This window comes from Prionailurus bengalensis, chromosome C2, assembly GCF_016509475.1.
Source record: "Prionailurus bengalensis isolate Pbe53 chromosome C2, Fcat_Pben_1.1_paternal_pri, whole genome shotgun sequence".
Lineage (NCBI taxonomy): Eukaryota > Metazoa > Chordata > Mammalia > Carnivora > Felidae > Prionailurus > Prionailurus bengalensis.
Window position 1 is genome coordinate 122062826 of NC_057350.1, and position 16651 is coordinate 122079476.

Genomic DNA, 16651 nt, shown 5'->3' on the forward strand with positions numbered 1-16651 from the left:
CTTCATGAAAAAGTAGAGGTATATTTCTGATGTTTTCCTAATATGAGATTTTTACATGCCTGACAGAAAGGTTCTGTGTGTTCCAAGAAATGCTTAAGGCATATTTAAAATTTACAACTTTAGTTTTTAATTCATATTTCTATTTTTTAAAATATTATTATAATAATTTTTATCTGATAATTTCAAGAAAGTTTTTCATGTTTTTATGAACATACTGACCATATATTATGTGAAATGTAGAATACCATTGCATTAATTACTTCCAGATCTGGAATCTTTAATTTAGCTTAGGTTGTTGTTGTTGTTAAGTGAGGTGTTTATATTTGAGAAGGAAAAAAATCTTTAAATTTTATAAGAGACCAGTAATGTTGGCAAATCTAAGGTTAGAGCATACCAATAAAACTTGATTGTAATCCCAAGTAATTTAGTTTTCTGTTTCTTTCATTTTTTTCCTGTAGTTAATCACTGTTTATTACTTATTAAAAATGTGAGTCTTATACTTAATGTACTGACCCAGAGTATACATTTTGGTTACTCATGTGTGTGTTCAAGGAGTTAATATGCTGAATTTAATGTTAGCTAAATAAAATATACTCTAATTAGGGAGGTTAATCTGTAACAAAACATGATGCATCCATAAATTAATGGTTGGCGGGGAAGGCCATTTATTTTGAAGTGGTTGACGTTGTCTGTAGGGGTCGCAGCAGTTCAGGCACTTTGAGTTATTTAGAGTGACCAAATAGGTGGTGGTCTGAAATTCTCTATGCCTCTAAATAAGAGAATACCCACTCTGCAATGATAAATTATCTCGTGTGTGTGTGTGTGTGTGTGTGTGTGTGTGTGTGTTTACATTAATCAATAGAATAAAATGTATAAAATTACTTAACTGTCCCTAAACCATTTGGGTTTACAGGTTCGGCATGATCTTGCCAGTAAAATCTTCACCTGCTGTAGCATTATGATGAAACATGATTTCAAAGTGACTATCTATCTTCTTCCACATATTCTAGTGTATGCCTTGTTGGGTTGTAATCAAGAAGATCAGCAGGAGGTGAGAGATGCCTTTTATTTGGTTTCTGTTTGTCTAAACATTTGTCTGATGTAATTAGTATTAGAAAAGCTACATATTAGGAAATGTATATCAGTATATTGCTATGTATGTACATGTCTAAATGCCTGAAAATCTTTTTTAACCTTTTATTGATCAAAGAATTATATAATGCTTAGTGTAGAAAATTAGTATATATTGTAGGGGCACCTGTCAGTTAAGTGTCCTACTTTGGCTCAGGTCATGATCTCACGGTTCCTGAGTTTGAGCCCTGCAGTCGGTGCAGAGCCTGCTTCAGGCACTCTGTCTCCCTCTCTCTCTCTGCCCCTCCCCAGCTCACACACTTACTCTCTCTCTCTCAAAAATAAACATTAAAAAATATATACATATTAATATGCCCCAGTATACATAGAACTTTTTGACAAAAGAGTACATAAGAAATTACTGATAGTGTTTTACTGACATAAGAAATTACTGATAGTAAACAGTAATGTGGATTAGGATAGGGGAAGGAGAATATTTTACTACTGCTTTTATTTTTTTAATTTTTTTAAAATGTTTATTTTTGAGAGAGAGAGACAGAGCATGAGCAGGGGAAGGAAAGAGAGAGAGGAACACGCAGAATCCGAAGCAGGCTCCATGTTCTGAGCTGTCAATGCAGAGCCTCACACAGAGGTTGAACTCATGAACCACCAGATCATGACCTGAGCTGAAGTCAGATGCTTAACCGACTGAGCCACCTAGGCATCTCTACTTTTTGTTTTATGATATTTTGTAAAGTTTAATTTTTTAACCACATACATATAGCAGTTTTTTTAATAATTATTTTTAATGGCATAAAGAGCATATTACTATGTTCTTAATGTAAAAATTGAATTATACAAGTAAAAGTGTGCCCTTTGACTACCATTCCTGATCCCATACTTCCAGAAGTCATCACTGATATTAATTTGATGTGTATATTTTTATTTTTGAGAGAGAGAGAAGGAGAGAGAGGCAGAGAGAGGGAGAGACAGAATCCGAAGCAGGCTCCAGGCTCTGAGCTGTCAGCACAGAGCTAGCTGCGGGACTTGAACCCACGAACCGTGAGATCATGACCTGAGCCAAAGTCGGACACTTAACCAACTGAGCCACCCAGGCGCCCCAATGTGTATATTTTTAGACCTTTTTATTTTTTATTTATTTTTTTTTATTTATTTTTTATTTTTTAATTTTTACATTTATTTATTTTTGAGAGACAGAGCACAAGTGGGGGAGGGGCAGAGAGAGAATGAGACAAAATCCGAAGCAGGCTCGAGGCTTTGAGCTGTCAGCGCAGAGCCTGATGTGGGGCTCGAACTCAAACCGCAAGATCATGACTTGAGCTTAAGTCGGACGCCTAACCGACTGAGCCACCCAGGTGCCCCACAACATTTTTATTTTTTAATGCAATTGGTTCTGTTTTGGTTTTCTTTTTTTTTTATTCTATATTGTGTTTTAATATATATATATATAATTTACTGTCAAATTGGTTTCCATACAATATCCAGTGCTCATCTCAACAAGTGCCCTCCTCAATGCCCATCACCCACTTTCCTCTCTCCCCCACCCCCCATCAACCCTCAGTTTGTTCTCAGTATTTAAGAGTCTCTTATGGTTTGCCTCCTTCCCTCTCTGTAACTCCCCCCCCCCCCCCGCTTCCCCTCCCCCTGTTCTTCTATTAAGTTTCTCAGGATCCACCTAAGAGTGGTTTTGGTTTTCTTTATGGCATCATTGTAGATAATTGTTCTGTAACTTGCTTGTTTTCTTTTTTTATTTACCAATATATATTTATTGAACCACCCTTTTTAAAATTAATGCTGTATAATATAGTACTTCGATTTTATACTTATACCATTGTTTATTGCCATAATAATGATTATTTCCAAGTTTTTGTTTTTACAATGCCATGGTGAGCATCATGGCAATTCTTACTTGTGAAAGAGTTTTGTGTGTGTGTGTTGAGGGTATATTCCAAAAAATAGAATTGTTGGGTTATATGGTAGGTACATTTAAAATTTTATTAGAGACTATAAAATTACCAATACTGACTTACAGTTGCCTTAGAGTACTTTGTCTTATAAGTTAGATAATAGTAAAATGATAGTATATAGACCTATTATTAACCATAAAATGAGTTCTTCTTAGGTTTATGCAGAAATTATGGCAGTTCTAAAGCATGATGATCAGCATACCATAAATACCCAAGACAGTGCATCTGATCTGTGTCAACTCAGTACACAGACTGTGTTCTCCATGCTTGACCATCTCACACAATGGGCAAGACACAAATTTCAGGCACTGAATGCAGAGAAATTTCCACAAAGCAAATCAAACAGAGATAAGGTAGACTCAATAGGTGAGTCATAACATGTGTTTATTTTATTCACTTAATTATTAACCAATTAACTCCTTCCTGTATCAGTTCTGTAATTTAAGCATTAGCTTTTTAGAGACCTATGTTTTCTTGTACACCTTTTTTCATCCTAAGGTAGCCTTTTCACTGAGAAAAAGAGAATTTATAGTCAGAAAACCTCTTTAAATTCTACTCTCACTTCCTTAGAAAGACACGTGCCTAATTTTCCATTGTATAATATAGGATTAATATTATCTTATTTAGAAGACTGAGGATTAAATGAAATGATGAATGTATATATTGTACAGTGTGAAATAAATGACATGTTTATATTGTTAGTAACAGACTCCTCACTGCTAACCCATTTACTCTGTCTTCTCAGTGTATTGGGTGTATTTACTCTGTGTCCCTTCAGTGTACTGTGTGTGTATACACATACATATATATACATACACATATACATATGCATACATGTACATATATGTGGTAAAGTGTTATCCTTTTTCACTTGTGAAATACTCTTTGCAGTTTTTTTCACATGTTTTAAATTTCAAGAGAGATTTAATTTCATTTTATGGCCTATTTCTGTTTTCCATTTTTTGTTCATTTCATTCATTTTATTTTTTTGTTTTTCCTGTCTCTGGTAGTGTTTGGTATTCAGCAAACTCTCCAAATATGCTTGATATGCATTACTACATCACACCCTGCTATACCAAACATGTGCATTTTTTTCCCTGTGATATTACAGCTCCCACTAAGGTGGAATTTCATTAGAGTTAAAAATAACACCTACCCCTAGGATAGAAGCATTTGCTAAGAATTAGACTCATTCTACTTCTGAATACCTCAGCAATTTTAATAGAAATGTCATGTTTTACCTCCTACATTTTGAGGTTAATTGAAAAAATTGACCAACAGTCCTTAAAGAGACCTTCACTTATGCAGTCCTCAGTTTGTGAGCATCTCCCTCTTGTTCATATACCTGTGGAAACCACGTACATTCCTGTTGTTAAGCACAAGAATTTGTTATTTTTCTAACAGTTTTTTTGGACTTTCAAACAAATATCTGCGGGATTGTTTCTCTGAGGACTATGGCTAGTTATTAATATATTTTCCATTGGTTTAACAATTACATGTCCATTCCTGTTTCTGCACATGAAAATGTCACTGGAAAACTAAGTCTGAACTTTATCACTATTCCTACTAACATTGCAAGGGAAATACTAGCTTTTAAGAGTAACATTTGTAATGGTTCAAAAGTACAATATCTTTGGAGTCCCTGGGTGGCTCAGTCAGTTAAGCGTGCAACTCTTGATTTTGGCTCAGGTCATGATCTTGTGGTCATGAGATTAAGCCCCCATGTAGCACTGGGTACTGGACTTAGAGCCTGCTTAAGATTCTCTCTCTCTCTCTCTCTCTCTCTCTCTCTCTCTCTCCCTCCCTCCCTCCCCCCCCTTCCTCCCCCTTTCCCCCCCGCCCCTCCCCCCTAAAACAAAAACAAAAGTACAGTATTTTTAACATCTCTCATAATTTGGATGATCTACAGATTTTGATGGAATCAAGGACTTATTTTACGTATAACTTCTTTTAAATTTACCATCTTGATTCTTTAAATTTTGAAGAAATTTATAAGTGTTAAAGTGTTTTACTTTGAATTTTCATTAAAGTAGTTTCTGTTGTATACATAGCAACATAGGAAAAAATAGCCTGTTAACAATTCTAAACTTTATTTTATTTTTCCAATATATGAAATTTATTGTCAAATTGGTTTCCATACAACACCCAGTGCTCATCCCAAAAGGTGCCCTCCTCAATACCCATCACCCACCCTCCCCTCCCTCCCACCCCAACAATTCTAAACTTTAAAAAGAAAGCTATTTCTATAATTCTGCTGTTTCCCTACTGTTATACACTATTAGTGGTTTTATAATTATCATTAATAGATAACTCATTTTTGTATCTTTTGTATCATCTTTGTATCTTTTCAGTATTTAGTACATTGGTTTAGTTTTTTTAAGTTTTATTTAAATTCGTTACAACATACAAGGTAATATTAGTTTCAGGTGTACAGTATAGTGATACAGTACCTCCATACATTGGTGCTCATCATAACAAGTGCAGTCCTTAATCTTCATCACCTCTTTCACCCATCACCGTCTCACCTCCTCTCTAGTAACCACCAGATTCTTCTCTATAGTTAGGAGTTTGTTTTGTGGTTTGCCTCTCTTTTTTTTTGTCCTTTGCTCATTTCTTTTGTGTCTTAAATTCCACACATGAATGAAATAATATGGTATAATACAGATTTGCATTTAATCCTCACAACATTGTAAAGAAGGAAGGACAATTCTAATATTTCCCTTATATATATGGGGAAATAGAAGCTCAAATAAGTTAAATAATTGTCCAAGGTAAGGTAAGTAATAATGGTGGGAGTTGGAGCAAGAATCCTTTGAGCAATCATCCTACTGGTAGTTACATTCTAAGCATGATATTCTTAATACATTTCTGTTAACTTATTTAGTGAATGAAATTGAATTTAAAATGAATAAATAGGAATTTAAATCGACACTTTTAAAATTTCATGTTATAAGTCTTTACTCAATTGTCTTTTTATAATCTAGTATCTACTGCGGATTATGAAGACTATCAGAGTGTAACTCGTTTTCTAGACCTCATACCTCAGGATACTCTGGCAGTAGCTTCCTTTCGCTCCAAAGCATATACACGAGCTGTAATGCACTTTGAATCATTTATTACAGAAAAGAAACAAAATATTCAGGAGCATCTTGGATTTTTACAGGTTTGAAATTAATACATTAAACTTAATGTTGTTTAATATTGCTGATCTTTTATGTTTATATCGTTCATTTTATTGAACATTTTATTGAGTGTTTTAGATGCTGTGCTAGGTACTAGATATTTATAAGCACTTTAGAAACTTTCGGATTAGTGGGGAGAGATAAACATCCGTTTGGTGTAATACTAGTTGTGCCCTGAGGAAAGGCACTTATGTGTGGGGTGGGGCGGGGTGGGAGATGGAAATATGTGAGCAAGGAATTAGTACAGGCTCTTTGGAGATCTTGTCTAAGCTGGGTCTTAAAGAATGGATGGTAGATATGTAAAAGAAGGGGTCAAGATATTTCAAACAGGGGCATCCATATGGAGTTGGCAAAAGTGTGGAGTTGGGAAAGAACGTGGTGTATGGTAAAGAGTAAAGTGTCAGTTTGGGAATGGCAGAAGAACGATAAAGATTTGGGCAGAGGAAAGATAAAACATAGAGGACCTTTTAAGTTGTCCAAAATTCTTAGGTGATTTGAACCAGGGAAGTGCAATGGAAGAAATGACTATGGCATTCATGGAGGGAGGGTTTGAAAGAGCCATGATGCAAGGGAAGCAAGCCATTGTTATTTTCATGAGAAATGTGGGCCTGAATTTGGGGGTGAGTGGGAAGGGGGATGTGCTGGTTGTAACAGGAATTGGGCATGACAGTGCTAGTGAAATAATGGTTTAGGTGATAAAATTTTTTTTTTTTTTTTTTTCAACGTTTATTTATTTTTGGGACAGAGAGAGACAGAGCATGAACGGGGGAGGGGCAGAGAGAGAGGGAGACACAGAATCGGAAACAGGCTCCAGGCTCTGAGCCATCAGCCCAGAACCTGACGCGGGGCTCGAACTCACGGACCGCGAGATCGTGACCTGGCTGAAATCGGACGCTTAACCGACTGCGCCACCCAGGTGCCCCTAGGTGATAAAATTTTGATTGTGTAGGGAAAGGGGAGAAAAAAAGGCAGATGGGGCTAATACAGTGGGATTAAAAAAGAGGCCAAAATGAGGGGCACCTGGGTGGCTCAGTATGTTGAGCATCTGACTCTTGATTTCGGCTCAGGTCATGAGCCCAAGGTAATGGGATCCAGCCCCGTGTCAGGCTCCATGCTGAACATGGAACCTGCTTGGGATTCTCTCTCTCTGCATCTCTCCCCTGCTCATGCTCTCTCTCTCTCCCTGTTAAAAAAAAAAAAAAAAGTCAAAATTGATAGACTTTTTCCAAGTTGAAAAGCAAAGGCAGTGAGAAACTTAAAAATTAGTAGCTTGTAGTGTTGTTTTTTAAGTTATTCATTTAAGTAATCTCCACGCCCAGCGTGGGGCTTAAACTCAAAACCCTAACTAAGATCAAGAGTCACATGCTCCTCCAACTAAGCCAGCCAGGTACCCCAGTACTTTGTGGTATTTGGATGAATATTAGCCTCCTCCTATTTTTCTCCTTGTCTAGCTTTGAGTCTATTTTCATTATTAAATTCATTCCCTTACAAAGATGTTTAACTCCCTTGTCTTTTCACCCACTGTGTGATACTCACTTTGTAAAATACCATCCCTGGATAAACTCAAGCCATCTGCTTTCTCAGTGTCTGCATTTAAGCAATTGAACATTGCTGGAGAAAAATCACACAATGGGTTTTGAACTACTTTTGCTTTAAGTTTATAATCTGAGATTTCAGCAGTACTCTTTAACACTGCCTTCAGTCCTGTGTTTCTTTAATAGCCTACCTTCCTGCTCTTCAAGATGATTATTTCTTATCTTCTCATTTCTCTGTTTCCTCTCCTACTCTTAACTGGTAATCTTGCTTATTGTCATTAAGAAAATGAAGCCAGAGGCACCTGGGCGGCTCAGTCAGTTAAGCATCTGACTCTTGGTTTCAGCTTAGGTCACAGTCTCACTGTTTCATGAGTTTGAGTCAGAATCTGTGCTGACCTTGCCGAGCCTGCTTGGTATTCTCTCTCTCTCTTTTTCTCTCTCTGCCCCTCCCCTGCTCACGCTGTCTCTGTCTCTCTCAAAGTAAATAAATACACTTTAAAAAGAAAAGAAAATGAAGCCAAATGTCTACCAAATTTGAAAATACACTGACTTCTGCACCATATCATTTTTTTTTCTCTTCTGTTATTCTTGAAGGATCCCTTCCTGTCAAAATTCAATCCTTCTACTTGTGCTCTTTGTTTCAGTCCTTCAGGTATTCCTGCTTTCTCTAAAATCAGTAATTTATCTTCTTCAACCCAAGTATAAAGACATACTCTGGTATCTTCCCTTAATTTTTTTTTTTTCCTCACATGCCTACAAGTGAGTGGGAGAGGGGGAGGGACAGAAACAGAGGGAGACAGAGAATCTTAAGCAGTCTTCACTCCCAGCCCTAGACAGAGCTTGCTCTCACAACCATGAGCCAAAATCGAGAATCAGATGATTGACTGAGCCACCCAGGCGCCCCCATCTTAATTTTTAATAATTACCTTGGTCTTAAATTCCCCTTCAGATACTTCCCGTCTGTTTCCCTACATAGCCAGTTTGAAAAAAACTGTTTATCTTCCCTATATTTACTTTACTTTCCATTCATTTTTTGACCATCCCAACATGACTATCTCCATTCCACTGATAACTACTCTTACTCAGAAAATCAGTGGCCTCTATATTGCCAAATCCAATAAATGCTTCTTAGTTCTCATTTTCTTAATTTCACAGAATCATTTGATCACTCCTTTTTCATTAAGACGTTTGCTTTTATTTCATGGCTTCTGGGATATCACATTGCCCAGGTTCCTTTAAACTACTCTGCTTTCTCAGGACGCCTGGGTGGCTCAGACGGTTGAGCGTTTGACTTCCGCTCAGGTGATCTCGCGGTTTGTGAATTTGAGCCCGCGTCAGGCTCTGTGCTGACAGCTCAGAGCCTGGAGCCTGCTTTAGATTCTGCCTCCCTCTCTCTCGGCCCCTCCCCCGCTCATGCTTGCTCACACGCGCGCGCTCTCTCTCAAAAATAAATAAATGTTAAAAAAAAATGTTTAAAAAAAACAAAAAAAGAATAAACTATTCTGCTTTCTCTTCTCAGTTTTATTTGCTAGTTCTTTGCCTAGTAATATACTAGTACTCCCGTCTCCTACCCTGACCCTTTCTCTTCTTTCTATTCATTTCCTAGAGCATGCCATCTTTTCCCCTGCCTTTAAAGGACATCTTTGTGCTAAGTGCTCCCAAATTTTTATCTTCAACTTGAATATCTCCTTCGAACTCAGATTTGAGGCATCTCCCTATCAGTATATTAAAATACTTGTTTAGGGGCGCCTGGGTGGCGCAGTCGGTTAAGCGTCCGACTTCAGCCAGGTCACGATGTTGCAGTCCGTGAGTTCGAGCCCCACATCGGGCTCTGGGCTGATGGCTCAGAGCCTGGAGCCTGTTTCCGATTCTGTGTCTCCCTCTCTCTCTGCCCCTCGCCCGTTCATGCTCTGTCTCTCTCTGTCCCAAAAATAAATAAACGTTGAAAAAAAAATTAAAAAAAAATAATAAAATAAAATAAAATACTTGTTTAAAAATTTTATAAATTTTAAAATGCAAACACTTATAAACTGTATTCAACAGAATTTATCATAAGTTGTATTTAAAGAGAGTTCAGAACCTTAAAGTTCTTTATGACTCTCATCAATAGCAATTACTAATGTAGATTTATATTTTAAGTGGAACAAGAGTGTTAAGATAATAAAATGTTTGTAAATAAGTTTATAATTTTACTGTGAAATCTGTCTTGAAGCAAATACTTACTGTTGCTTTGAGAAAAATTCTCATGTGCTCTATTCACATAAACTGGGGGTTTTACAATTTTAGTTCCAGTTGTGTTTTTTTCTCTTATTTGATTGTTTTTTAATGGTTGAACAAAGAAATTGTATGCTGCTATGCATGAACCTGATGGAGTGGCTGGAGTAAGCGCACTTCGAAAGGCAGAACCATCTCTGAAAGAACAGATCCTTGAACATGAAAGCATTGGCTTACTGAGGGATGCCACTGCTTGTTATGACAGGGCTATTCAGCTAGAACCAGACCAGGTAAGATAATAAATGAAAGGCAACATAATGAAAAGAGCCCTGAACAAGGAACTCTGGAAACCTTTGTTTCAATACTGTCTCTACTAGTGTCTGGAAAATATTTAATCATCTCTGAGCTTGAGTTTCCTGATTGATGAAATTAGACATGTGCTAGAGGATCTCAAAAATCTCTTCCCATGCCAAATTTCTGTGACCTTAGAAATCCCCCAAATGAATGATGTGTGTTGAGGAGTATATTTATATTAATGTGTGCTCATTTGCTTTAAAATTTATATAATTTTTGTTTGCAATTAAAAGTATCAATTTGACATACATTTTTTAATAATAACAATTATTCTCTACAGCCTAGGAAACATTTTCAGATTTTATATGCCCCCTACCAACCTTTATGAATTTCTGAAATGGTCCCTTAGAAATACTAAGCTATAATTAAAATGGGGGTGTGTTAACATATCTCCTGTTTACTGGGACAGGAAGGGAATTTAGAATTCTTGATTTATGATCTTGGCTTAGATTCTCTCTAATCTTACAGTATTGCTTTTTGTTGTATTTTACATGCTCATTTTCTCAGAAGCTCATACAGGATCCTTATTTTTCACAATCTTGTTTTCAATTTTAAAGAATATTGCATAACCCTATATAACTTTTTAGTTACTACAGCCCTAAGTCTATTTTAATGTTATGAGCTTTGAGTTTTAATTTTTGTGTGAGAAATAGTATGGTAAATAATCTTTAAACAAAATATTAAAGAGTACTCATTACATTTATATTTGATTTGCACCAAAAATTAAACCAAATCTGGAAAAAATAATAAATTCACTGTGAGAATTTTTTAGGTTGTCTGTGTATTCTTTTAATACTCACAAATATTAGGACATTATTGGGGGCTTTACCATTACACCATGCAAATCAATTGCTGAACTAAGAAGAGTAGGTTTAGTGAGGCAAATAGTACTTTTTATTGAATATCAGTTAAACAGTTTTTGTTTTCCACGATATATTTGAAGTGATTATTGCTATTTTAAATATTTTTAAATTTCTAGATTATTCATTATCATGGTGTAGTGAAGTCCATGTTAGGTCTTGGACAGCTGTCTACTGTAATCACTCAGGTGAATGGAGTGCATGCTAACAGGTAATTTTTATTTTTTAATTTTTTTTAAGTTTATTTATTTCGAGAGAAAGAGTAGTGGGGAGGGTCAAGAAAGGGAGAGAGATAGACTCCAAACAGATTTCACACTGTCAGTGCAGAGCCTGTTATGGGACTTGAACCCATAATCATGACCTGAGCCGAAATCCAGAGTTGGATGCTTAACCGAATAAGTCACCCAGGCACCCCACAGGTAATATTTTTTTTAAAGAATGATTGTATTTTGGGCTACCTCAGTGGCTCAGTCAGTTAAGCTTCCACCTTTGGCTCAGGTCATGATCTCGTGGTTTGTGAGTTTGGGCCCCGAGTTGGACTCTCTGGTTTCAAGCAGAGCCCACTTTGGATCCTCAGTCACCCTTTCTCTCTGTCCCTCCCTCCCTTGTGCAGGCACGCTCATTCTCTTTCAAAAATAAACCTTAGGGCGCCTGGGTGGCGCAGTCGGTTAAGCGTCCGACTTCAGCCAGGTCACGATCTCGCGGTCCGTGAGTTCGAGCCCCGCGTCAGGCTCTGGGCTGATGGCTCAGAGCCTGGAGCCTGCTTCCGATTCTGTGTCTCCTTCTCTCTCTGCCCCTCCCCCGTTCATGCTCTGTCTCTCTCTGTCTCAAAAATAAAAAACGATAAAAAATAAAATAAAATAAACCTTAAAAAAAAAGAACCCGGGCGTCTGGGTGGCTCAGTCGGTTAAGCATCTGACTTCAGCCTAGGTCATGACCTCGCCGTTCCCAAGTTTGAGCCCCGCATTGGGCTCTGTGCTGACAGCTCAGAGCCTGGAGCCTGTTTCAGATTCTGTGTCTCCCTCTCTCTCTCTGCGCCTCCTCCACTCACACTGTCTCTATCTCTCAAAAATAAGTAAACATTAAAAAATTTTTAAAAATTGATTTTCTTTTGTTATTGTATCTGAATCAAAAAATTTTAATCAGTGAATTGAGTTGACATAACATTTAGCAAAGAAATGAAATCTTTTATGTTTTCATGGTGCTGGAGATAGGCAACAAAAACTTTTTTTTCTACTTTGTCATAAGCTGATTTAGCACTTAACAGCTTACCTTTTTTTTGGTACCAAATGTGTTTGTTTATTTTATATTTATATATATATATATATATATATGTTTATTATATATACATATATATATTTATTTTATATATATATATATATTTTTTTTTTTTTTAATTTAGACCCAAGCTAGTTAACATGTAGTGTAATAATGGTTTCAGGAGTAGAATTTAGTGATTTATCACTTACGTATAGTACCCATTGCTCATCACAACAAGTGTCCTCCTTAATGCCCCTCATCCATTTAGCCCATCCCCCACCCAGCACCCCTCCAGCAACCCTCAGTTTGTTCTCTGTATTTAGGAGTCTCTTATGTTTTGTCTCCCTCTCTGTTTTTATCTTATTTTTGCTTCCCTTCCCTTATGTTCATCTGTTTTGTGTCTTAAATTCCACATATGAGTGAAATCATGATACTTGTCATTCTCTAATTTTGCTTAGCATAATACATTCTAGTTCCATTCATGTTGTGGCAAATAGCAGGATTTCATTCTTTTTGACTGCTAATACTCCATTGTGTGTGTGTGTGTGTGTGTGTGTGTGTGTGTATACCACATCTTCTTTATCCATTTAGCAGTTGATGGACATTTGGGCTCTTTCCATACTTTGGCTCTTGTGCTAGTGCTGGTATAAACATTGGGGTGCATGTGCCCCTTCAAATCAACACTTCTGTATCTTTTGGATAAATACCTAGTAGTGCAATTGCTGGGTTGTAGGGTAGTTATATTTTTAATTTTTTGAGGGACCTCCATACTGTTTTCCAGAGTGGCTGTACCAGTTTGCATTCCCACCAGCAGTGTAAAAGGGATCCTCTTTCTCCACATCCTTGCCAACATCTATTGTTGCCGGAGTTGTTAACTTTAGCCATTCTGACAGGTGTGAGGTGGTATCTCATTGTGGCTTTGATTTGTATTTCCCTCATGATGAGGAGTTATGTTGAGCACTTTTTTCATGTGTCTTAACAGCTTATCTTCTGTCCCAAGAGTCTTTCTTGAATTATATTTGCTTTAAGACAGAAACCTTGTAGAGCTCACCTGCTATTGGTGAGGCTCATACAAACATATCCAAAAAGTATCTAAGCTCTGTCTACATTATTAGCACCAGTTATTTTCTGTGTTGGGGAAGAGGAAATTTTGTGACTGGTTTACAGAATACCACTCTAGACTCTGTGTTTTTTCCGTAAAGGATTGATAAAAATGAAAGCTGCCTTCCGTTCCTAAAGAAAGTGGGTTTGTTATAGCAAGAAAATGATGCAAAAAAGTAGTACGTATGTGTGGCAAAGATTAAGGCTGCATAGTTCTTCTGGTCTGGGGAGTAACTGTGGAGGTTTGTGCTGCTCTCGAAGCTGCATTGTTTGGAGAGCTAAAGTACTTATTTCTTGATATATTTGCCAGATGCCAACTGACTATTCTGGGCAGTGAGATCACATCAAAAGGGTTGGTATCTTAGTTGATCAGAGAGCACACAGGCCACTATTTTTAGTTAGGACTGTCAAAGCAGTTCTGCTAAGTATAGTTTCTATAAATTCCCAACTGTAATTTGCAAAGACTTCAGGTCTATAATGTTTGAGAGCAGAGAAGCTCACTGTTAATCAGATGGTTTCACAGTAATGAAATTTATGAAACAAGGGAAGAAACTTTGCAGAAGCAGGTAAAGAATGGTTGTATGTTTTAGATGTTTCTCTAAATTAGTTGAAAGACTTCATAAGTAAAGTAATTTGGGAAGGTTCGTCATGGCTCAAACCTAGGTGTCAAGTTTCGTCATTACACATGCTGTAGAGTTAGACTCCTCTTCTCTTTGGATGTGGGATACATAGAGGCTTCTGATCTATCATATATAGACAACAAACAGAGTTGATAGAGGGAAGGGGTGGGGGATGGGCTAGATGTGTGATGGGTATTAAGGAAGGCCCTTGTTATGATGAACAGTGGATATTGTATGTAACTGTTGAATCACTGAATTCTACTCCTGAAACCAATATTGCACTATATGTTAACTAACTAGAATTTATTTATTTTAATGTTTATTTTTGAGAGACAGAGCTCAATCAGGGTAAGGGCAGAGAGAGAGGGAGACACAGAATCCGAAGCAGGCTCCAGGCTCTGAGCTGTCAGCACAGAGCCCGAACAAGGCTCGAACCCACAGAACCGTGATACCATGACCTGAGTTGAAGTTGAACCCCTAACCGACTGAGCCACCCAGGCGCCCCATCTAACTAGAATTTAAATAAAAATTTGGAAGAAAAAAAAAGATTGCTCTATCATATTGGAGCAAGTGGTCATTGAGAGGATGTGTTTTCTTTGGGGAGAATATTTGCATTTTTTAAAAAAGTTTTATTTATTTATTTAGAGAGAGAGTGTATGTGTAATAATGGGAGGAGCAGAGAGAGAATCCCAAGCAGGCTCTATATTGCCAGTACAGAGTCCAATGCAGGGCCCATGAACCTGAGTGGAGATCAAGAGTCAGATGCTCAACTGATGGAGCCACCCAGGCTCCCCAAGAATATTTGCATTTAAACAAATATTCCTCCAAAATTATTGAATGTACTTGACCTACACAATTACTCTTTTTAGTGAACCTATTTATGAGGATAAGTTCTCACAGCCTGGTCCTCATTACCTTTTGGTGCTTCTTGGTATAATACTTGGTATGACACATCCCCTCTAGATAGCAAATCCTGCTAATTCTACTCAGATTTTGATCTTAAAATTTTGATATTTTGGCATCTGGTGATAAGCTTGTAAAGTTATTCACAACTGGACTTTTTGAAAACTACATTTCTTTTTTTTAATATTATTTTTAAGTAACTTCTATGCCCAGCGTGGTGCTCAAATTCATGACCCTGAGATTGGGAGTCTCATGCTCTACTGACTGAGCCAGCAAGGTGCCCCAAACTACATTTCTATTGTATTTCTTTTAGCCTTGTTCTAAATTGTTTTTGGTGGAGTTTGTATTTAGAAATTAGAGGATGTTCCATATTTATACTGCTATTTTAGATTTTTTTAAATAAAAAAAATCACTGTTTTACATTTTTTAAATGTATTTTTACTACAGAAAGAGCAAAGAGGGCTTTTTATGGCATTGATCCTAACCTCTCTGATTCTGTTACCTTATTTATACTATGAGGATATGTGTGCCTTTCTGTGTTGTTTGATAATTAAATGGAAAAATGTGCTCAGTGCAGGGTCTAGCATATATCAGATATTCAAATGGTATGATTAATAAAGAGGAAATATGGGGGTGCCTGGGTGGCTCAGTTGGTTAAGCTGACAGCTCAGAGCCTGGAGCCTGCTTTGGATTCTGTGTCTCTCTCTGCCCCTCACCCACTCGCACTCTGTCTCTCTTTTTCTCAAAACTAAATAAACATTATTAAAGAAGAAATACTGGGAAAGTCTGGCTTCTACATAGTCATGATCCACAATATCATTATCCATCTTAGTGTCATATAAGTAGAATGTTTAGAAAAAATAATTACCTATATCATACTTGTTTTACAAATCCAGATTTTTTTTTAAATGTTATTTATTTTGAGAGAGGGGGAGAATCCCAGGTAGGCTCTGTGCTGTGAGCACAGAGCCTGACACAGGGCTTGAACTCATGAACTGTGAGATCATGAGTCGGAGCTGAAATCAAGAGTCAGACACTTAACTGACCAAGCCACCCAGGCACCTCTACAAATCCAAATTTTAAAGTAACTCAAAATAGTTTAAGAATAGATACATAATTTAAGCAGCTTATTTCATATCCTTTGTTATGCCATTGACACGTCATTTGTAACTTTCTTAAGCCCTTTTATTGAGTGACCTTATGCACCCTGAGCTGCTCCTGACCTAGTACCCACAAGCTCCTCTATTTTTGCCTTAAACTTAATTCAAAATCCCAAGTTCTTAGAATTGCTTACCTCTGAATGTGTATATGTTCAGTTGGCTCTTTTTCCCCCTGGCCTTAGTTCAAGTTAAGCACACAGCTAATCTTAAAACTGCACTTTGTAATTATCCAGGCATTAATTCTGTTCTAATATATGGCGCAATTTAATTTGTTGGTCAATGGCATTTTTAAATTGCCCCTTTAGAAGTAATTATTGAGGGGCTTCTGGGTGTCTCAGTCCATTTAGCATCCAACTCTTGATTTCGGGTCAGGTCATGATCTCACGGTTTGTGAGTTTGAGCC

General features: G+C 37.1%; 1 protein-coding gene across 1 annotated transcript in view; it reads left to right on the forward strand.

The window, feature by feature from the left end:
- The window catches only part of ATR (ATR serine/threonine kinase), a 106898-nt gene that overhangs the window by 55196 nt on the left and 35051 nt on the right, over positions 1-16651 (forward strand). Inside the window, 5 exon segments of the mRNA XM_043595227.1 lie at positions 914-1051; positions 3215-3425; positions 6044-6222; positions 10116-10280; positions 11324-11415. Coding sequence (XP_043451162.1) covers positions 914-1051; positions 3215-3425; positions 6044-6222; positions 10116-10280; positions 11324-11415 — 785 coding nt within the window.